The sequence below is a fragment of the Microcaecilia unicolor genome, chromosome 7 (assembly GCF_901765095.1).
Source record: "Microcaecilia unicolor chromosome 7, aMicUni1.1, whole genome shotgun sequence".
NCBI lineage: Eukaryota > Metazoa > Chordata > Amphibia > Gymnophiona > Siphonopidae > Microcaecilia > Microcaecilia unicolor.
The window spans coordinates 146,473,313-146,496,351 of record NC_044037.1 but is presented as its reverse complement, the minus strand read 5'-3'; the positions used below and the strand labels follow the sequence as shown (position 1 = coordinate 146,496,351).

Below are 23,039 nucleotides of genomic sequence, written 5' to 3'. Positions count from 1 at the left end.
GTTTTTAAAGTACTTGCATATATTTCCAGAATACTGCAAATACCATTCTGTTTAATATGTTGCATTATTTTTGATTTTTTTAGCACATAATTCCTTGGAGTGTTTTCAGTATGCATATTACCTTTAGTTGCAGATAAAGTGGAGGAGTAGGGGGGTTGCTGGTACAGTTACACCTGAGTCATTCAGTAAAGGGATCATTCCCTGCTGTGTTCATAAGTGCCACCAATGTGCAGTGTGGAAGCTGGGGGGTGGAAGTAGCAGTATGTAGGGGATACAGTATGTGTTTAAGGATAAGCCCCTCATTTGCACTTCAAGGGGTTCGGAGTATCAACTGCATTGCATTACTGTATATTTTCCTTTTTCTTGTTAGTGCTACGTTTTCTTTTTGTAGAATATTTTTCTGTCTCCATTATTGAAGCCGTTTGCTGTTTTAAGTATAATGACTGTTGATTGTTGTTGTTTACAAATTAAACTGAAAAAAAGATTTGCAATAAAAAAAATACCCCAACTGTCTCTTTATACTGCTGATATAGGTGTTTCCATCCACATCATGGATTTTAACTTGCCCCACCCTACCCTTACACCTTTCAGTCTCCCCAATCAGCTGAATCACTAACCCCCAAATTCTATACATGGCACTCAAAATGAGAATGCAAATTTGGGTGCATGTGCTTAATTTGCATATATAATTTAATTTGAATAAAAAGCTAATTAGCACCAATAATTGGCTGCTAACAATCAATTATTGGTGCTAATTGGCAACAATTTGCATTTATGTGCACATCTTCCTAGTCTGTATTCTATAAAGATGTGCACATAAATTTTAGGTGCGGATCCGAAAAAGAGGCCATGAGAGAGGCATGGGCAGGTCAGGAGCATTCCTACAATTTGTGCACAGTATTATAAAATAGGGCAGATCTGTGTCTAATTTAGATGTAATGATTTACACTAGGTTTCAGTAGGTATAAATCCTTGTGCCCAAAATCGGGCACTAATCCTGGCACTAAGCACTATTCTATAAATGGCACCCAACTTGCAGCACCATTTATAGAATAGTGCTTTGATTGCCTATCTCTCAAAGACAACTGGTTCATCCAGATAAACATCTAGGATAGGATGAATAATGGACAATGGTAGAAAATGAAGACATTTTCTGTATCAGGAAGTTTGCTACTGTATACCAGGATTACCTTGAACTGAGTTAACAGGTAGAAGATGAGTTGATAAGATTTTCTAACTCTGATCATTAGATGATCAAGGATCATCACTTGAGAGAAAGAGCAGGAGCTGAAGTCACTACTCTATGGTGAAACTGAAAGAAAACATACTTAAGCTTTAACTGGCTCAGAAGCTTTGGTACTCAGACAAAATGTTTACATGTACCAACACACCCATGGTCTTTCTTTTTCTCTCCTGATAAATATGCTTTCAGTTCATTATATGTAGTTTGCAGGCTCTATGAAGATAAAAACAAGCTGGCATGCTGAAGCACCTCTTCATACTGCACTAATACTAACAATATACATACATAAAGGGGGATAATTTGACAAAATAACTCATTAGAAAAGTAATGCTAAACCTTTGCTCCTGTGCTAATGGAATATTTCAAAGCATGTAACATTTACTCTGAAGTTGGTATGAAATAACTTCATAAGATATTCTTTTACCATTAATTAACATGCAGTGTGTCTTTATGAATTTTTCATTGAAATGCTTGAGTCTATTTTTCATCATATGGTGACATTCAGCAACACTCAGTGGAACAATAGATTCCTAATATGTCAAAAGAAAAATTTATGTCACCCTTCCTCCACTCTGCTTAATCATCTTCCTGCCCCAAATGCTGAAGGATTCCATTTTCTTTGTCTGTAGTAAACCTCCTCAGATTAGGACTCTGAAAATTCCCTTCAGTCCTTTTCCAGGCAAGTCCAAACTAATAAAAAAATGTATTAAGTTATGTCCAAAAAAAAGGTATCTTATTTTCTTTTCCATGTTTTATTTTGTTTCATTTCTATTGATTACCTTTAAAAGTGGACTAGCACGGCTACCACATCTCTCAAGATGGAAGTTAAAGAAGGATTTGTATACAATGGCAATACCGCCCCCTCTCTTGGTGACACAGGTTTTGTGTGTAATTTTGTATCCTGGTGGGCATATATCCCTGATCACTGGGTCTTTGAGAGATCTTAGCCATGTTTTGGTTATGAAGAGTAGGCCCAGTTATTCCTCCTCTGGCCAGTATATGATGGTTTCTGTCTTGTTTACTATGGACCTTGTGTTGATATATACAATGGGTATTAGTAATGTATGCTGTCTCAAGCTGTCTATTTGGATTAATTGACGTTTGATCCCATTCCATTAGTATCATTGTCTAATGTGCCTTTTCAGTTGTTGTTGGTTGTTCTGTGTCGGGTGTTAGCTTGGAGGCCTTTTGTGACTGTTTTTCATGGACAGGCTCTTTGTGTTATCAGAATTGGTATGCTTTGATTATTGCTGAATGCATCTGCCTAATGGTAGATTAGCCAGGTTATCAGGTAGTAGGCCAGCCATAGTGTGTAGCTCATTTCCTTGATTTGGTGAGTGGGGTGGTGTATGGAAGTAAATCTATTTGTGTTTGGGGTCGATGATGATTTGGTTGGTATTCATCAAGTGTGAATGTTCCACTTTTTGCCTCTTTGGTCACTTTTCTGTGTTTGTTCTGGTGGGGAATAGTTTGTCTCTGCTGCTGTTTCTAATGGATGAAGCATCAGATTGTGGAGGTAAGAATCCAGCTGGTGGTGGAGAATTGGCTAGCACATATAGTGGTCTCTGCAGATTTGGAGCTGTGGCTCTCTAAGATCTATTTATCTAGCAATAGAGAGTAGGGTAGACTAGCTCATAGTATCTATAAGATAAATAATACTGTAGCAGACATCTGGCAAATTACATAATATCAGGTACCACACAACAGCAGCAAAGGAAAGTGAATAGATAGAGGAGATTAACCCCCCAAGTTCAAGCTTGAACTGTGGCCCACGTTTGGATGGTTAGAGCGGCTGACTGCTAGTTTGTATTGGGACAGTTCATTTTTAGGGTGCTTGTGCTTCATAGGTGATTCAGGGGCTGTAGGCTGCTGTGTTGGTCTGATAGTGATACATTAGGGGGCCATCTCCCCCTATGTGTCACATTGTGTCGGGAGTTCACTGTCTTGCTCCTTCACCACTGATATGATTCATGTCGCAGTTGACCCATTGAGTCTGATCTGCGGTGCCAGAAAGGTGGCTCTCACTTGCTGAAGGGGGGAACTTCCCCTATTCTTCTGGGCTCTAGGCAGCCAGTGTCACATAGACCTCGCAGTGGGAGCCTTTAGCCCCACCATTCCTCACTTGGTCGGGAACACTGGTACCCGGCCAAGCAGCCCAGGGACTCAGTGCTGCACCAGGGTGCTGCTGTTCTGCGTCCGCACTACAGACATAGCTCGTGCCCCAGCTGACAGGCTGATTGTGACATTCGAGAGCAGCTCCCAACTGGGCACACTGTCTGGAGCTTGCTCACTGTGCAGCAGGTGATTTGAGTCTAATGCTGCCTTATAAAGCACCACTCCAGAACTACCTTCTGATGCAGATCTCCTGCTCCTCCTGCAGCTGTGAGTAACGAGGTCACCCCTGCATCAGCGCTGTTTTAAAACTACCAGCCATCGTGGGTTCCCACATCTTCTACAGCCGCGTGTGCTTAGGTCACTGCACTCCTCACTCACCTTTGCCCACAACTCTCTCTGGCGTCAGCACACTGCTGGTAAGCTCCAGCCTCATGTGCCTATGGCTTGGTGAACCGTCCACCCTACACGGTCCAGGGCCACACTCCTGCCCTGCACTGCCTCCGGGAGTCTCATCGGCACACTGCTGCTGGATCGCCAGTGTGCTCAGACTGTCTGTCACTCAGAGCGGGTGAGTTCTGTCCGGAGTGGGGGGGAGGTCACTGGGGATGAGAAGTGGGAGGAAGAGAAGCAAAGCTCTAACTGTTGGTGGCCATTTTGAATCACCATCTCTACAATAATCACCCAAGAGTCAATGTCAAGTTGAAGAAAATAGCTGATGTTGCCTCAAAAGCTCTAAGGGTCATAAAGATATTAGACACTTGGGAACTGATTGGAACACAGAAATGGTGAGAGCCCAATTCTATTGGTTAGTATTGCCCACAGATGTGGAAAGTATAATGAGAAAAACTCTGAAAACCTGAGCTGTCCCATTGACTAGCATTATGAACAAAACTCTAATAAACCTAGTTTGTATAGACTTTCTTTGTTTGAGGCTGATAACTGAAATATCAGCATCCTCTTGGTTGTCCCTGCCAAGCTGAGTGATGCCATTGACTAACATGGACCAAAAGACGTAAGAGAAGAAACTTGAGGACCTGAATATGTATATTCTAGAGGAAAGGAGAGATAGGGGTGATATAATACAAACGTTTAAATATTTGAAAGGTATTAATATGCAAACTCATTTTTTTCCAGAGAAGGGTATACAGTAGAACTAGGGGACATAAATTGAGGTTACAGGGGAGTTGACTTAGGAGTAACGTTAGGAAGTACTTTTCATGGAGAGACTAGTGGATGACTGGAATGCCCTCCTGCAGGAGGAGGTACAGATGAAAATGGAATTGGAATTCAAGAATAGGTAGGATAAGCACAAATGACTACCATATGGGAAAAAATGGAATCAAAACAACTTGGTATTTAAGCAACAAATCCAGTAGTTGGGAAGAAAGGCTAGTATTAGAAAGACTTCTATGGTCTGTATCACGATTATGGATAGACAGATCTGGTTGGACTGGAGTGGGCTTCGACGTCAACTCCAGTAGTTGAAAATTAAACCAGTGTTAGGCAGACATCTATGATCGATCAGTGGCATAGCTAGGTGGGGTGCAGAGGGAGCGGTCGCTCCCCCATACAGATTTTTAGAAGAGATGGCGCCTAAGTGCCAAATGCCTGCAGTGCTAATAGCTTTCTCTGCCTCCTCCCCCCTCCCGCGTGAGTCTTGCACCTACTCCTGTCTCTTCTGCCCGTCTGCTCTCTCCCATCCGCGTGGTCACTCGTTTTTAAAGCCCTGAGGCGTTCTCCTTCTGACACCGGCGATTCACATGGCCAGCCTTGCGCCAGCATTGAGGCCTATCCCTCAGACGTGTCCCACCTCTGCAGAAGACAAGAAGTTGCATTAGAGGAGGCGGGACGCGACTGAAGAGAGGCTCCGACGCTGGCAGAAGGCTGGCCATGTGAATCGCCAGTGTCGAAGGGAGAACGCCTCAGGGCTTTAAAAACGAGCGACTATGCGGATGGGAGAAAGTGGGTGGAAGAGACAGGAGTAGGTGCAAGACTCACGCAGGAGGGCAATGAAAAGCACCACGGACGAAACATGTAAGACTCGGGGGGGGGGGGGGGGGGCTGGAGAAGGGAGAAAGCTGGCCAAGAAGGTTTAATAGACAGGAGCAGAACTGAGCATATCTAGTCCGTTGTAAGCAAGGAAGCCAGTTTGGTTAATCTGTGTCTATTCCCCCGCGCAGTTGTCATTGCCAGTCACGCGAAACAAAGCAAGCAAACTTATGAGCTGCTGCATCCACCTTGTAATTTTGTATTGTTGGTCCATCTGTAACAAGGCTAAAGCAGTTTCAGATGGATAGGCAGTGCCTTAAAAGCTGGAGGAGAAAAGAAATAATCGAATATCACTAAACAGCTTCAAAAATCATTATAGCCGGTAGAAACTGCAATTATAAATAAACAAATAACTAAATAATTTTTTACCTCTATAAGTTGAGCTCATTTTTCTTCATTGATAGGGACAGAGGGGCACTACTAGAAAGGGGGGTAAGGAGATAGGGACACAGAGAGGGCACTACTGGAATGGGGAGGAGGAGATAGGGACACAAAGAGGTACTACTGGAAGGGGGGAATGGGAATATGGGGAGAATGGTAAAAAAGGGGTGAGATGGGGAGAAAGAGGTAATGCTGGAAAAAGGGGGAAGATGGTGACACAGGGCAATGTTAGAAAAAGGGAGAGATGGAGACACCAGGAGGACAGATATTAGAAAAGGGGGAGATGAGGAGACCAGGTAGGCTTGTGCTGAAAAAGGGGGGAGATGGGGACACAGAAAGGGCAGATGCTGAACTGGGGGTAGGATAGGGACAAGGGACACAGATGGTAGATACTAGACAGGACAAATAGTGGTGCAGAGAAAAGAAGGATGGTGCACTTGGAGACAGAAGAAATGTTAGATGGGCAAAAGACACTGTAATGGCAGAAGAAACAGAGAAAAAGAGAAAAGAGACAGTGGGACAAAAGCAAATGAGAAAATAAATTGTTCAAACAGTAGAAAAATGTATTTTATTTTTAATTTGATTTTAGGAATGTGACTATTTAAAAATGCACATCTCCGATGTCTTCAAATTAGCAAACCCTGCAGTGGTCCGAGTGGCATTTTCTTAAGTCATTTTGAATGTACTGCAGCACAGATTTTAATGGTAGAATCAGGGACTGCAAATCCCACATGAATTTGAAATGTCAGTTCACACTAGGACTGGTTTGAAAAATCTCCCCTCTGGAGCTCGATCACTTGGCAGCTCTATGCATAGCTATTTCATAGTGGGGACATAAAACGAAAGATCAGTACCAACAGATGTAAAGCAGGAAAGGAAGAAGACAAGAGGCGAGAGAAGAAATGGAAAGGCCAACCTGGAGAAGAATTTGTATGGCTGACTCGTGGAACATGGAAAAAAAGACTGAGACCAGCCAAATTCCCAGACAAAGGTAGAAAAATTATTTTTATTTAATACTTTGTAAAGACTGAGATGTACCTGCTTTGTAAAAGGTACATTTTTTTCTATTTTTATTTTGCAAAGTACAGTAGAAAATGCATTTCTGTTTCTTTTTTACCAGTATTGCACTGTTTATAGAGCCTGGCTTCCTTGGGCAGAGAGGAGGGGGTCTCTATTTCAATTTTTGTTGTTTTGTTGTTGTTGTTGCTCTCTATTCTGTATTAGATTGGTAGCATGGAATGTTGTCACAATTTGGGTTTGTGCCAGGTGCTTGTGACCTGGGTTGGCCACTGTTGGAAACAGGATACTGGGCTAGATGGACCATTGGTCTGACCCAGTATGGTTACTCTTATGTTATATAGATGAGGGTCTGTCCATGTTCTATATGTGTGACTGAGGTGAAGGATTCTGCTAGCATGCAGTGACTGTGTAGGAATGTGTAACAGTGCAGCTTGTTCCAGTTTCCAAATAGTAGGTATATTGGAGCTCCAGAGCCCAGTGTAATATATATGGCACTGTGTTTTCATAGGTAGGTTAGGGCTGTTATGGTGTAGTAAGTTTTCAGTATAGGTTTTGGGTGTCTTTTTGCAGGGGTTTGTGTTATTTTGCAAAGTGTCTAGCCCTATTTGAATGTAGGCTGTGGGGCAAGGGCCACCTTCGGTGGCCTTTGCCACCCAAAATAAAAATGCTCAGGACTAGTGTTCTTCATATCCTGTAGAGTCACCTCACAAACAAAAGCCCATTTGATTTAATCAAGGTGTCTAGCAGTGGAAGGAATGTGTGTGCTATTTCTGCGGTGATGGCCACGATTTGAACATTTTTACTTTGTGGTTAAGAAGACAGGTTGCCTGCTCTGGCCAGTCCAGGGTCCTCTTCTGCGTCCTGCCTCCTGATGTAACTTACTGTTTCCTTGTAGGCAGGATGCAACAGAGACAGCCTGTATTAATCAGTGCCTGCTACAGCCCCTGAGCAACAACACAGACACTATTGTCTAGCTGATAACAACCGGCGCCTATTTTATAAATGTCTGCTCCCCCCGAAATCAAAACCTGGCTAGGCCTCTGTGATCTATACCCTGAAATGGCAAGGACAGCTCAAAACGTATACATATTTTGGGTAGATTGGATGGACCATGATGGTCTTTATCTGCCATCATCTATTATGTTACTGTCAGGCTTATTTTCGAAAGAGAAGGGCGCCCAACTTTCAACACAAATTGGGAGATGGGCGTCCTTCTCCCGGGGTTGCCCAAATCAGCATAATCGAAAGCTGATTTTGGGCGTCCTCAACTGCTTGCCGTCGTGGGGACGACCAAAGTTCACGGGGGGGTGTCGGAAGCATAGCGAAGGCAGGACTGGGGTGTGCTTAACACATGGGCGTCCTCGGCTGATAATGGAAAAAAGAAGGGCGTCCTTGACGAACACTTGGCCGACATTACTCGGTCCATTGTTTTTTTACGACCAAGCCACAAAAATGTGCCCTAATTGACGAGATGACCACCGGAGGGAATCGGGAATGACCTCCCCCTACTCCCCCAGTGCTCATTAAACCCCTCCCATCCTAAAAATTTTTTAAAATATTTTTCTAGCCTCTATGCCAGCCTCAAATATCATACCCAGCTCCATGACAGAAGTATACAGGTCCCTGGAGCAGTTTTAGTGGGTACTGCAGTGCACTTCAGGCAGGCGGACCCAGGCCCATCCCCCCATACCTGTTACACTTGTGGTGGTAAATGTGAGCCATTCAAAACCCACTGTACCCACATGTAGGTGCCCCCCTTCACCTCTTAGGGCTATGATAGTATTGTACAGTTGTGGGGAGTGGGTTTTTAGGGGGTCTCAGCACCCAAGGTAAGGGAGCTATGCACCTGGGAGAAATTTCTGAAGTCCACTGCAGTGCCCCCTAGGGTGCACGGTTGGTGTCCTGGCATGTCAGGGGGACCAGTGTATTACAAATGCTGGCTCCTCCTATGACCAAAGGGCTTGGATTTGGTCGTTTCTGAGATGGGTGTCCTCGGTTTCCATTATCACCGAAAACCGGGGACGACCATCTCTAAGGATGACCATCTCTAAGGTCAACCTAAATGTTGAGATTTGGGCGACCCCGACCGTATTATCAAAACAAAAGATGGACGCCCATCTTGTTTCGATAATACGGGTTTCCCCACCCCTTCGCCAGGATGTCCTGCGAGTACGTCCTCAGGAAAACTTGGGCGCCCCGTTCGATTATGCCCCTCTATGTTACCTTCACAACTATCTTCTTTGCAGCATACAAAACAGATAGCAACCAGGGGTTTTGCTGCACTACGATATATGAGATTGTCCCATGAAAATTAGGATCATACTCACAGAAGCATTTTTTTTAGATAGTAATAAGCAAGTTACCATTTCATCTTTGTTGGGTAGATTATCACTGAAAGTGTTCAACAGTGTTTTAGACTCTGCTCTTGTTTTTTCTTCTTCTTCAGAGGATACTCCTTTTTCAGTAATGTTGTTGGTCAGCTCCTCCAGTTTGTTCTTTAAAGTCTCCTCTTCCAGGTCAGCACTGGTGTGAGCCCCGAGACCTAGAAACTGAATAATTAGAATTAGGTTCATCAGTCACTTCAATCTGGATTGCATGACGGTGAACAGTGCTATGTTCTAATGCTCTACCCTTTATTTTCTCTGTGTTGCAATGATTAGTATATGTCAAGAAAATCATGGTTCCTCCTCCAGGCTCTTGAAGTTTGTAAGGAGTTGCAGGTTTCACAGATATGTCCTGATAGATTCTGCATGAAATCAGAAGTTTGTTGTATACCCAATGCTGGAAACAAACAGAATATACCTTTGGAATATAAAGGATTTAATCTTGTTTAAATATTTCATGTATATTCCAAGTTCACAAAATTGAAATAGTGCCATGAAGTGTCATGCACTGCCCCTGATATTTTTGTGTTTTACTGATTTACTCCCTGTCATGCATCACCATGAAGAACTGTTCAAATTACAATTAAGACATATAAATATAAATAAACGAATGTGGATATCTTGTACAATCCTGTACACAGTAGTATGAATTACCTGGATAACAGCATGCATTATTGCAATCGCAAAGCTCATTAAATAGGTTCCTTAACCATTTGGACTGTTTTTTTTCATTTGAATACCATCTAAAACCATGATTTGATTCTGATACTGGGATTTTACAACCTTAACTTCAATCATAGCTTTATTGATTTGAACCCTAAGGCTATGTTTTTTTCTATTTTTGTCTTTACTAGATTGTAAGATCCACATAGCAGAACTATGTTTCTGTATGGTAAGGGTGACACTTGTGACAAGACAAGCCCCAGAGATTCCCCCAGTGAAGCAGCTTGAGTCCCAGAACTACGGGTCCCAGAAGTCCTTGCAAGAATGAGAGAATGAGAGCAGGTCCTAAAAAAATGGAATGGATTCCGCCCCAGCAGGGGGGATCAATGGTTCGAGGCAGGGTGAGCCTGTTACTCTCTTCCCCACTAGAGGGAGAGGAAAGGATGAAGCTCAGTTTCCCTGGCTTCACCATCAGTATATAATTCCCCCAGCTGTGAGAAGGGTGAGAGCAGATTTCCTGGACGGCTCTCAGTCACCAGGAGAAAGGGGAGATGAAGGGAGAGAGAGATTCCATGGAGCAGTGGCATAGCCAGACCTGAGATTTTGGGTAGGCCCAGAGCTAATATGGGTGGGCATGCACTGTCTATATAAGTATGATTAGTGTCTCTTGGGATCCTACAAAATAATGCCTTAGAATTCACTTGATGATGGATTTCTAAGTAGTCTGCCCAACAGCTGCCCTGCATCAGTATAACTACATACATACTTAATGGAAAAATTGATATCTACTATAATAAAACTCACCCTCAACGTTCTGAGGACACTGACGTCAGTGAAGCCAAGCCCTGACTTCCTTCAAAAAGGTTCGAAGGTTCATGGTGGTGAAGCCACCAAAATCGCTCCGGGCCCCGCCCTCGAGGGCGGAGCAATGACAGAACAACGAAGGGGTTGGCAGGGAGGGAGGCGGGGAGGGGGAAATCGCTCCGGGCCCCGCCCTCGCGTCAAACGTCATGACGTTGGGGGCGGAGCAATGGCAGAACAACAAAGGGGTTGGCCAGGGAGGGAGGGGGGTGTTGGCGACGAAAACCTTGCTAAAGCCTGTTTCATTTGCTCTGAAATGGGCCTCTTTTACTAGTTTTTAAATATAATTACATTATCCCACAATCTCTCCACTGCAAAATGCTATATACAAGCTTGTGCAAAAACACACTCATATCCTTACTAAACCATAACAGCACTAATTCCAAGGACAGGATGAGCTACAACCTTATGCTTGAAAAGGCAGAACTGTAATTACACTAGGCTCTAAAACACCAATACACTACCTCGTGAAAAAAAAAAGCAAAACAAAAAGAGTTGCAAATACTACACGCTAGCAGAATACTGCACCTTGATCACACATGAAAAACACATGACACAACAGACATGACACAAGGAACTAGAAATCAAAAAATATGAAGGCAAAATACTGAACTGGAAAGTTAACTCAAGAAGTCAGGCTCAGCATGCAGCAATACCAGAAAAATTGAAACTTACATGCAAAATATCACAGATGCACATCTCAAAAAGCTGACATATTCCAATTAATAAATTCTGAATAAAATATTTTTCTACCTTTGTTGTCTGATCATTTAGTTTTTCTATTCGCTTTGGTCCCAGTGTCTTCTGTTTTATGCAGTGTCTTCTTTCCATTTGATATTTTTTCTCTCACCATGTCCACCATCCTCCTGTGTCCTTATGCGTCCTGTCTACCATCTGTAGCCCTGTCCCTATCCTTCCTCGAGTTTCACTATCTGCCCTCAACGTGTTCCAAACCAGCCCTTAAACTCAGCAGTTTTCCCTCCATCCATATCCAGCATTTCTCCTCACTCCCCTCCATCCATGTGCATCTACTTCCTCTGTCTTCCCTCCCTTCCATCCTTGTCCAACATTTCTCCTCTCTTCCCTGCCCTCCACTCCATCTATGTCCAGCATTTCTCCTCTCTTACCTCCCCTCCATCCATGTGCACCTCCTTCCTGACTTTTCTCCCCTCCCTCCATCCATTCGTCCAGCAACTCTCCATTCTCCCCTGCCCTCTCCTCCATCCACCCATATCCAGCAAATGTCCTCTGTCCCCTGCCCCCTCTATTCATCCATCCATGTTCAGCAATTCTCCTCTTTCCCCTGACCTCCCCTCCATCCATCCATTTCCAGCAACTCTCCATTCTCCCCTGCCCTCCCCTGCTCTCTCCTCCATCCATCCAACTCCAGCAAATTTCCTCTCTCCCCTTTCCCCTCCATCCATCCATGTCCAGCAATTCTCCTCCTTCCCCTGCCCTCCGCTCCGTCCAGCAACTCTCCATTCTCCCCTGCCTCCTCCATCCATCTCCAGCAAATTTCCTCTCTCCCCTTTCCCCTCCATTCATCCATGTCCAGCAATTCTCCTCCTTCCCCTGCCCTCCGCTCCATCCAGCAACTCTCCATTCTCCCCTGCCCTCTCCTCTATCCATCTCCAGCAAATTTCCTCTATCCCCTTTCCCCTCCATCCATCCCTGTTGTCCAGGCAGCAATTCTCCTCTCTCCCCTGCCCATCCTGTTTCTGTCCATCCCCTTCCCCCTTCTATCCAGCGTCTCCCCCCTCCCCCTTCTCAGCATCTCCCAGCAATCTGTAAAGAACGACAATGTGGATGCAGCAGCTCACAGGTTTGCTTGCTGTGTTTTAAGTGAACGGCGATGGCTGCGCGGGGGAGTGGAAACAGTGATTTCAAATATCTTCCTTACTTACAGTGGACGAGATAGGCTGGCTCACTTCCATTCCACTCCCGAAGTTGCAGCGACGAACGGGCGGGCAGGCGGCAGTAGTAAAAGCAACAAGGAGGCAGGTTCGACTCCGTCCTTCACTTCCCTGCCCTCTCAGCGTCCCGCCTGCCCGAAAGGAAATGACTTCAGAGGAAGGCGGGACGCAGAGGGCAGGGAAGCGAAGGACGGAGTCGAACCTGCCTCCTTGTTGCTTTTACTACTGCAGTGCTGCCCATCCGTTCGTCGCTGCGACTTCGGGTAAAAGTCGCCGTTCCAGTCGTCGTCATTTGGGTGGGCCTGGGCCCATCCAGGCCCACCCGTAGCTACGTCCCTGCCATGGAGTATGTGGAGGAAGGGAAGTAGCCTGTCACTAGAGCTGCCTAAGGGAGAGGAGCCAGCTACCACGGAGTGGGAGAATTAAAAAGTTGCCCTGCCCAGCACTTGAAGGCAGTGGAGGAGGCCACACCGGGCGTGGTGCTGAGAGGTGGGAGAAACTGCCAACCCTGCTCCTTACAGGTTTCCCTCTGTGCTGGGAAAAGGCAGGTGATTTGTGGTATTGGTTTGATGTGCAAAGACTGTCCATGAAGATTTGTTCTGAACTGTTGTGCTATATTGGAAGTGTGCTGAACTCTTACTAAACCCTTCTGAAGGAGGGGGAAGGGAAAGCTAATGCCCTAATAGAAGACCTGAGCGTTTGCTGAGGGATTTTGGGACCTGGACTGTACCTTTTTTTTCTTTTGAAGATTATCTTATAAGAACTGTACCTTTTTCTTTTGAGGACTATATTAAGAGGGCTGTACCTTTTGTTTTGAAGAATATATTATGATTTTTGGTATGAAATTGCCTTGATAATAAAATACTTTGGCCCTGAGTCCCAGTATCAGCAGCATTCTGTCCTGGCATCCAGGGAGCCCTGCAGGCTTGCTAGCTCCACCCAAGAGGAGGAAGCGGACCCCCTCCCCCTTTATACACTATATAAAAAATGTAGTAGTAGTAAAATAGTTTCTATCCTTCAGGGCACAAAGGACAAGAGGATTTTTCACTGTTTATGCGTCTGATAAAATAGGATTCAGCTGTCTTTTAAGAACCTTATGGTTATCCAGCATTGGCATTGGAATGGATCACTAGGACTATGGCCTAGGAAATATTTTGCCACACACCACACATTGAGAAGATTTCATTCTTTTTGGTTATAACAGAGTGCTATAGAGCTTGCAGGCCACAGATACATTGTACCCATAATCCTGCAAGCTACATTTCTAAGGGATACTCCCTGCAGAATTTCCTTTTGACAATTTAAGTAGCCTGGAAGAAAGTAGGTACCTCAAATGTATTTGTAACTACTGTGAGGCACATGTAGGAGAGTATGATTGGGACTATCAATATTAAATCACATGTACTCTTCTATCTCTGTTAACTCTGTCTCTTTTTTTTTTTTTTGCCTCAAGTAAAAGTGCTATATTATGAACAATGTAGATACTTTTACCAATAGTGAGAAAGAGGCATTTATTCAAACACCCAATTTCTTTGGGTAAAATGCTGTTTTACTAACAAATAATGGCTTGAAGAATTTCCCTCAGTAGGCATATTTGCTTTATTTGAGGTTAATGCAAGTTAATTGTGGATAATGCATGTTATTCAGTGAAAACACACCTTACTACACAAAACGTCAGGCCCAGTACAAGTTAAATAATATGAAAATGCATGCAAAGTAGCTAATTACTATGCAAAATAACATACCACAGTTTTCAGTAAATTTGTAATCCCTATTGTTCAAAGAAAAATAAATACACCTAAGGAGGTGTGGAGGGGCATTTTCGATATGATGTCTAAATCCGGTTTTGGACGTTTTTTGAAAAACGTCCAAAATTCCAGCAGCAAACATGGCAATTTACAAACCAGAAAAACATCCAACTTTTTGTTTTGAAACTGGGCATTTGCTAGACATTTTTGTGCTCAGTGCATCTATCTTTGCGGACCATTTTCTAAAAAAAAAAAAAATGCCCAAGGGAAAACTGCACAAAAACAAGCCATTAGGATGTATGAGGGACCAGCATTCTTAGTAATCTGACTATACAGACATCCCAGCAGAGCAGTGGAGCACCCTAGGGGGCACTGCAGTGGAGTTCACATAAAAGGTCCTAGATACACATCTCATCGTTACCCCCTTATATAGTATGGTGAGCCTTTCAAAACCCACAAAACAACCTACTGAACTCAACAGTACACCACCACAATAGCCCTTATGCCTGCAGGTGTCACCTATATGTAGGTACAGTAGGTTCTTGGTGGGTTTTGGATGGCTCATAGTTTCCACCCTAAGTGTACCAGTTAGAGTTGGATATGGGTCTGGGTCTGTATAAAACAGTCCACTGCGCTGACCATTAGGCTACTCCAGGGACCTACTTTCTGCTCTAAAAGGATTTAGCCACCCAACTTAAAACACAAGCTAATTAGAAGTAAACTCCCAACACAGACTGAAAAAGAAGAGAAGGGCACATTTCCCTGTAATATATCCAGCTGCAAGCTATGCCAAAACATTTCACAGGACCCCACAGTCATTCACAAAGGAAAAATATTCAACATAAAGGAATCTTTCACATGCTCATCTTCCAATGTGGTATATATCATTCAGTGTAAAAAATGTAACGGAGGATGCTATATTGGAGAAACAGGCTAGATGCTTAAGACAAGATTTAATCTACATAGACATCACATGAAGAAAGCCGGTGCCAGTCAGGTTCCCACCCCTGTGGGTGAACACTTTACAAGACCGGAACACTGTACCAGTGATTTCATAGTAAGAATCCTGAAAGGTAACTTTAAAACAATACAGGAACGTAAGACCTTTGAAGTCAGAATGATTGAATATTTTGACACCCAACAGACAGGACTTAACAAGGACCTGGGTTTTCTAGCCCATTATAAACCATAAAGTTGTATTTCTCTGTTTATCACCCTCCTCCCATCCTGTTAGACTATCAATGAAATGCTTTGATGTCCCCATGCATACCTCTTACCCACCCCCACCCTCCCACCCTGTCAGACTGTCAAAGTAATGCTTGGATGTTTCACTTATATATACTATCTGCTACCACATTTGCTTTTTTCCGATCTGACGAAGAAGGGCAACCTTCGAAAGCTAACCAAGAAATGTATTAAGTTATGTCCAATGAAAAAGGTATTATCTTATTTTCTTTTCCATGTTTTATTTTGTTTGATTTCTATTGATAACCTTTAAGAGTGGACTAACACGGCTACCACACCTCGCCATAACATGTGAAGCTGTCATAGAGGCTGATATGTACTGGTTCTTTCATCTTGTTGAGGCGTGAGAGGTGGTCAGTAACACCTGGGGGAGTAAGGGGGGTTATGTCTTAATTCCTCCAGTGGTCATTTAGGGCACCTTTTGGTCACTTAGTGTTACCAGCCTTCCCTGGTAAGGCAAGCAATGTTGCTTGAGGGTTCTCTGAGAGTTGGTTATCGGTAGTCGTGGCCCACACTCAGGAACTCCCTGCCAAAACCTGAAGGAGGTACAAAATAACTAACCTCCCCCTCCGAAGGGACACCACTTGTAGTGGTGGAGGGGCTTCTGTGTTTCAATGACTCAGAGGGCTATGCTGAAGGGTTACCCATATCAGACAGGCCTCTGAGGAGAAACCAGACAAAGTGTCCCAAACTGGGAGAGTGGTGAGATGGTGACCTGGAGTTCGTATGCCCAACGGCCCAGCTGACCTCTGAGGTTCTGTCTTCTTTATGTAAATTTCCTCTTTGCAATTGCACTTTCCTTAACTGATTTTCCGATCTGACAAAGAAGGGCAACCTTCGAAAGCTAATCAAGAAATGTATTAAGTTATGTCCAATAAAACAGGTATCATCTTATTTACTTTTCCGTGTTTTATTTTGTTTGATTTCTATTGATAACCTTAACTGAGAGGAAGGGAACAAATGGCAGTCAGTCACTGATGGCCAACGTTTTGTCCCCTGAGCAGCAAGTGCAGGACTGCTGCGCATCGAACTGCCCACAGATGAAAGGGTTGGCAAGTCCTTTGATTAGCGCCGGCGAAGGAGCGTCAACGCTCTTGGATCTGGAAAAACAACTCCATCGCTCCCGAATTATTCAACCACCATGTCCAAAGGAATGGAGTGAGTTAGAGGCATATGCTGAAATGGAGGACGTTTACAGCAGAACCCAATCGACGGAACCACTCCTAAACACCTCAAGAGAAATCATCTTGGTGTTTTGGCTTCCGTGGAGGTTACATTGGATACCATATGGAAGTCGCTTCGGGACCTAACGGCGGTAGTAAATAACTTTGTTTCAGATATGATCTTATTGGAGAGTTGTATGGACAATTTGACTGAACCCTTTGAGAGTGAAAAATTGATATGACAGATGAAGTTCTGCATAAGCAAGAAGTGGTTATGATCTTGAAAATGATAATGGACCAGAAACTCTGAATAATAAGGTGGATGTTATTGTGGATGATTAATGTCGAGATTATTGTTTTTCCCAGAGTTCCAGGTATGACTCCTAAAGTTTTCCTCAGAAATATTTCCTTAATTATTACTTTGAAAGGAGTGAAACCTGTGAAAACTGGGATTGCTTTAATCAGTGGGATTTGAATTAGAGACTTGAGTATATGTATCATTAAATAATTTCTGGTTTTTAAAAGAGAGAGAATGTAATCCGATGTATTATTTCTAACTAAAACCTGGACAATAAGTATGTTCTCAATGAAATTAATTGACTATACGCCGTATTTGGTCTTGAGGAAGCCAACCAGATGATCAATGTGGAATAATGAATTAGATGAGTAATATCTGGGGATAATCAGGTTAATACCATGTTTTCTTTTTTCTGTTTACTGTTTAATTGATCTCCTTGTCTTATTTCACTCTCCCTATTTTTCTTCACTTTGTGGTCTAAGAAAGAGAAAGATTGTATATAATCCATATATCTAGTTGTGATTGTTTTCTTCTTATATCGTATTAATGTGCAGTCATCTCTGTATTACTGTTTGCAAGTGACCCTTGTAAAATGAAAAATTATAAATAAATGATTTAAAAAAAAACAAACCTCGTCTCCCGTCCTCAAAGGGCGGGAGAGGAATTAAAAACTATGTTTAGGATAGATCCTGAATTTGAATGATACCAGCTTGAATATTTGCAAAATATGTTTTATTCGTTTCCAAAAGAATTATGATACCTTTTTTAACTTCAAAATTTTACTGCTTTGTTTAACTTTTAACACACAAAAAAAACAATATAATTAGTGCACCTGAAAATTATAACAGGATTTCTTGAATTTTTCCTTGTACAGGCAGAATAACCAGACCTATCTACACAAACATCAGATAAGTTTCTTTTCTTACATTTACTCTCTCTATCTATTAACCCGTTGCAACTGTTATTTGTTTTTCTCCTTGCAACCAGCAAGAATTTGATACTTTGTTGTCCCTTTTTTGTCTTTTAAGATTCCCTTTGGCGACTCCGGACTTCCCCTTAGAATTTACTTCTCAGTTCAGGTTAAAGTAAATTAAACATAGTAACATAACATAGTAGATGACTGCAGAAAACGACCTGCACGGTCCATCCAGTCTGCCCAACAAGATAAACTCATGCTACTTTTTGCGTATACCTTACCTTAATTTGTATCTATCATTTTCAGGGCACAGACTGTATAAGTCTGCCCAGCACTATCCCTGCCTCCCAACCACCGGCTCTGGCACAGACCGTATAAGTCTGCCCAGTGGTGTGCTGCTAAATTTTTAACAACAGGCTCTCTCCCCGGTCCACCTCGGCGCCCCCCCCGTCCACCACTGTGCCCCCCCATCCACCTTTGCGCCCCCCCCCCCCCCGTCCACCTCTGCGCCTCCCCCGCAAATTGCAGAGCTGGCTATAGCCGGGGGGGGGGGGGGGGGGCAATGCATTACTCTCTCCAGGAAAAAAAAATTAAATGATCCCAGGTTCCAATCGAATTCATGTTTAATATGGGATAAAATGCCATAAATAAGTAAATAAATATAAACTTTTAATGTTCAGCACCTGATTCTCAAAGTGGACATATTCCAAACACTATAATGAAAATAAAATTATTTTTTTCTACCTTTGTTATCTGGTGACTTTGTTTCTCTGATCATGCTGGCCCAGTATTTGATTCTGCTGCTCTCTATCCGTTCCCTTGACTCTGTTTCCAGGGCTTCCTTTCCATTTATTTCTTTTCTTTCCTCCTTTCTTCTTCATTTCTGGTCCTCCGCAGACTTGACTGTACAGTGGATCCAGCTTCTGCCTATTTTCTCCATTCATGTGCAGCTTCTCTCCTCACTTCCTTTCCCCTCATCTACAGTGGTGGAAATAAGTATTTGATCCCTTGCTGATTTTGTAAGTTTGCCCACTGACAAAGACATGAGCAGCCCATAATTGAAGGGTAGGTTATTGGTAACAGTGAGAGATAGCACATCACAAATTAAATCCGGAAAATCACATTGTGGAAAGTATATGAATTTATTTGCATTCTGCAGAGGGAAATAAGTATTTGATCCCCCACCAACCAATAAGAGATCTGGCCCCTACAGACCAGGTAGATGCTCCAAATCAACTCGTTACCTGCATGACAGACAGCTGTCGGCAATGGTCACCTGTATGAAAGACACCTGTCCACAGACTCAGTGAATCAGTCAGACTCTAACCTCTACAAAATGGCCAAGAGCAAGGAGCTGTCTAAGGATGTCAGGGACAAGATCATACACCTGCACAAGGCTGGAATGGGCTACAAAACCATCAGTAAGACGCTGGGCGAGAAGGAGACAACTGTTGGTGCCATAGTAAGAAAATGGAAGAAGTACAAAATGACTGTCAATCGACAAAGATCTGGGGCTCCACGCAAAATCTCACCTCGTGGGGTATCCTTGATCATGAGGAAGGTTAGAAATCAGCCTACAACTACAAGGGGGGAACTTGTCAATGATCTCAAGGCAGCTGGGACCACTGTCACCACGAAAACCATTGGTAACACATTACGACATAACGGATTGCAATCCTGCAGTGCCCGCAAGGTCCCCCTGCTCCGGAAGGCACATGTGACGGCCCGTCTGAAGTTTGCCAGTGAACACCTGGATGATGCCGAGAGTGATTGGGAGAAGGTGCTGTGGTCAGATGAGACAAAAATTGAGCTCTTTGGCATGAACTCAACTCGCCGTGTTTGGAGGAAGAGAAATGCTGCCTATGACCCAAAGAACACCGTCCCCACTGTCAAGCATGGAGGTGGAAATGTTATGTTTTGGGGGTGTTTCTCTGCTAAGGGCACAGGACTACTTCACCGCATCAATGGGAGAATGGATGGGGCCATGTACCGTACAATTCTGAGTGACAACCTCCTTCCCTCCGCCAGGGCCTTAAAAATGGGTCGTGGCTGGGTCTTCCAGCACGACAATGACCCAAAACATACAGCCAAGGCAACAAAGGAGTGGCTCAGTAAGAAGCACATTAGGGTCATGGAGTGGCCTAGCCAGTCACCAGACCTTAATCCCATTGAAAACTTATGGAGGGAGCTGAAGCTGCGAGTTGCCAAGCGACAGCCCAGAACTCTTAATGATTTAGAGATGATCTGCAAAGAGGAGTGGACCAAAATTCCTCCTGACATGTGTGCAAACCTCATCATCAACTACAGAAGACGTCTGACCGCTGTGCTTGCCAACAAGGGTTTTGCCACCAAGTATTAGGTCTTGTTTGCCAGAGGGATTAAATACTTATTTCCCTCTGCAGAATGCAAATAAATTCATATACTTTCCACAATGTGATTTTCCGGATTTAATTTGTGATGTGCTATCTCTCACTGTTACCAATAACCTACCCTTCAATTATGGGCTGCTCATGTCTTTGTCAGTGGGCAAACTTACAAAATCAGCAAGGGATCAAATACTTATTTCCACCACTGTAATCTCCTTCCTCTATCTTCCCTCCATGTCCAGCATTTCTTCTCTCTCCCTTCCCTCCCCTCCATCCGTGTCCTGAAACTCTCCTCTCTCCCCTGCCCCCCTCTATCCATCCATGCCCAGCAATTCTCTTCTCTCCCCTGCCCCCCTCTATCCATTCATGCCCAGCAATTGTCTTCTCTCCCCTGCCCTCCATGCCCAGCAATTGTCATCTCTCCCCTGCCCCCCTCTACCCATCCCTGCCCAGCAGTTGTCTTCTCTCCCCTGCCCCCCTACCCATCCCTGCCCAGCAATTGTCTTCTCTCCTCTGCCCCCCTCTACCCATCCATGCCCAGCAATTCTCCTCCATCCCCTGTCCTCCCCTCCCGCTCCCAAACAAGTCCAGCGATTGTCCTCCCTCCCTGCCCCTCCTCTCCCGCTCCCAAAACGTCAGAAGGCGGGACTAAGGGCATGAACGAACTCATCGAAGCAAACAGGGAAGGCTGGAGACGGGCAGCAGGGCTTTAAATAACGCATGCTTCAATGGAGAGGTAATAAAAAAGATGGATGGGAGCGGGAGGGGACGGTGGGGGCGAAGGACAATCGCTGGACATGTTTGGGAGTGGGAGGGGAGGTAAGCATGGCCTGTGATGGCGCCCTCCTGCCATGCTTACCTCCCATAATGGAGCTGGCTCGCCCCCGAAAACAACCGGCTCGCAAGAGCTGTCAAAATTTAACAAGCAGCTCTTGCGAGCCGGACCGAGCCGACTCCAGCATACCACTGAGTCTGCCCAGCACTATCCCGCCTCCCAACCACCAGCCCCACCTCCCAAAGTGCCTCCTTAGATGTTACTTAGAGAGGCATAATCGAACGGATTGCCGGCGATCTATTTTGGTGGCTGCGCAACAGCTGGCCGTAACCGTATTATCAAAAAAGATGGCCGGCCACCTTTTCTTTCGATAATACAGTTTGGCCTGGCCAAATGCCAGAGTTCGCCAGGTTTGAGATTGCCAGTTTTGTTTTTCAGTGATAATGGAAAAAATGCTGGCCATCTCAAACCCGGCGAAATCCAAGGCATTTGGTCATGGGAGGAGCCAGCATTTGCAGTGCACTGGTCCCCCTGACATGCCAGGACACCAACCGGGCACCCTAGGGGGCACTTCTAAAAAATTTTTAAAAATACACAAATAGCTCTCAGGTGCATAGCTCCCTTACCTTGGGTGCTGAGCCCCCCAAATCCCCCCAAACCCACTCCCCACAACTCTACACCATTAGCACAGCCCTTATGGGTGAAGGGGGGCACCTACATGTGGGTACAGTGGGTTTTGGGGGGGGGGGAGTTTGGAGGGCTCAATACTTAGCACCACAAGTGTAACAGGTAGGGGGGGATGGACCTGGGTCTGCCTGCCTGAAGTACACTGCACCCATTAAAAACTGCTCCAGGGACTTGCATACTGCTGTCAGGGAGCTAGGTATGACATTTGAGGCTGGCATACAGGCTGGCAAAAAAGGTTTTTATTTTTATTTTTTTACTGTGTGAGGGGGTTGGTGACCACTGGGGGAGTATGGGGAGGACATCCCCCATTCCCTCTGGTGGTTATCTGGTGAGTTGGGGCACCTTTTTGAGGCTTGGTCGTGAAAATAAAAGGACCAAGTAAACCCGGCGAAATACTGATTAATGACGCTTTTTTTTTTCCATTATCCGCGAAAACCTGCCATCTGGTAGCCACGCCCATGCCTGCTCATACCCTGCCTTCACTACGCCGCTGACACGCCCCCTTGAACTTTCGCCAGCTCGGCGATGGGAAAGCGGCGAAGGTGTCAAAAAAGCACCTTTCAATTATACCGATTTCGCTGCTTTTGAGAGATCGCCGGCCATCTCCCGATTTACGTCGGAAAATGGCCGGCGATCACTTTCGAAAATTAGCCTGTTAGCTGTATTTCCTTTTCTCCGTGCAAATGATGAAATTCAATCCTTTCTTGCATGGGGGCCCAGACACGTCTTCAGGCTCCTGACTTTCCCGCTTTTCTTCCTCCTTCACCTCACACTTAATTAAATAAAATGGAAAGAAGACCCTACCTCCTTGACTCCTTTAACATATAAGAATCTAAGTGACATTTAAATGGACCTTAAAATACTGGGGCGGATAACTTTTGGAAATAAAAATAATCAAAAAGCATCGCTCTTCCAGGCCTATTTTATCACTTAAATTTCCCTATACTGAAAATGGTATGTCCAATACAAGCACACACACAACTTCCAATCCAATTACCTAAACCAAATTGTTATTCACATTTCAAAACAGTGTCAGAATTTTAATTTCATGCATCCAGCACTCTTTTTTGATACCAATTACCTCTCTATTAATTTCTCAGCCACAGACAACAGGTTCCCCACAACCACTCACTTCAACAGCCTTCACCCTTCTGGCCAACGGTCAGCAGCATCGTTGCCCAGGTAACGGAATCTCGTCTTGAGATTCCGAGA

The 23,039-nt window shown here is 44.3% G+C and overlaps 1 protein-coding gene across 1 annotated transcript in view; it reads right to left on the bottom strand.

The window, feature by feature from the left end:
- The window catches only part of MLPH (melanophilin), a 643,600-nt gene that overhangs the window by 180,192 nt on the left and 440,369 nt on the right, over positions 1 to 23,039 (bottom strand). The window contains exon 8 of the mRNA XM_030209662.1: positions 9,172 to 9,357. Coding sequence (XP_030065522.1) covers positions 9,172 to 9,357 — 186 coding nt within the window. The remainder of the gene's footprint in view (positions 1 to 9,171; positions 9,358 to 23,039) is intronic.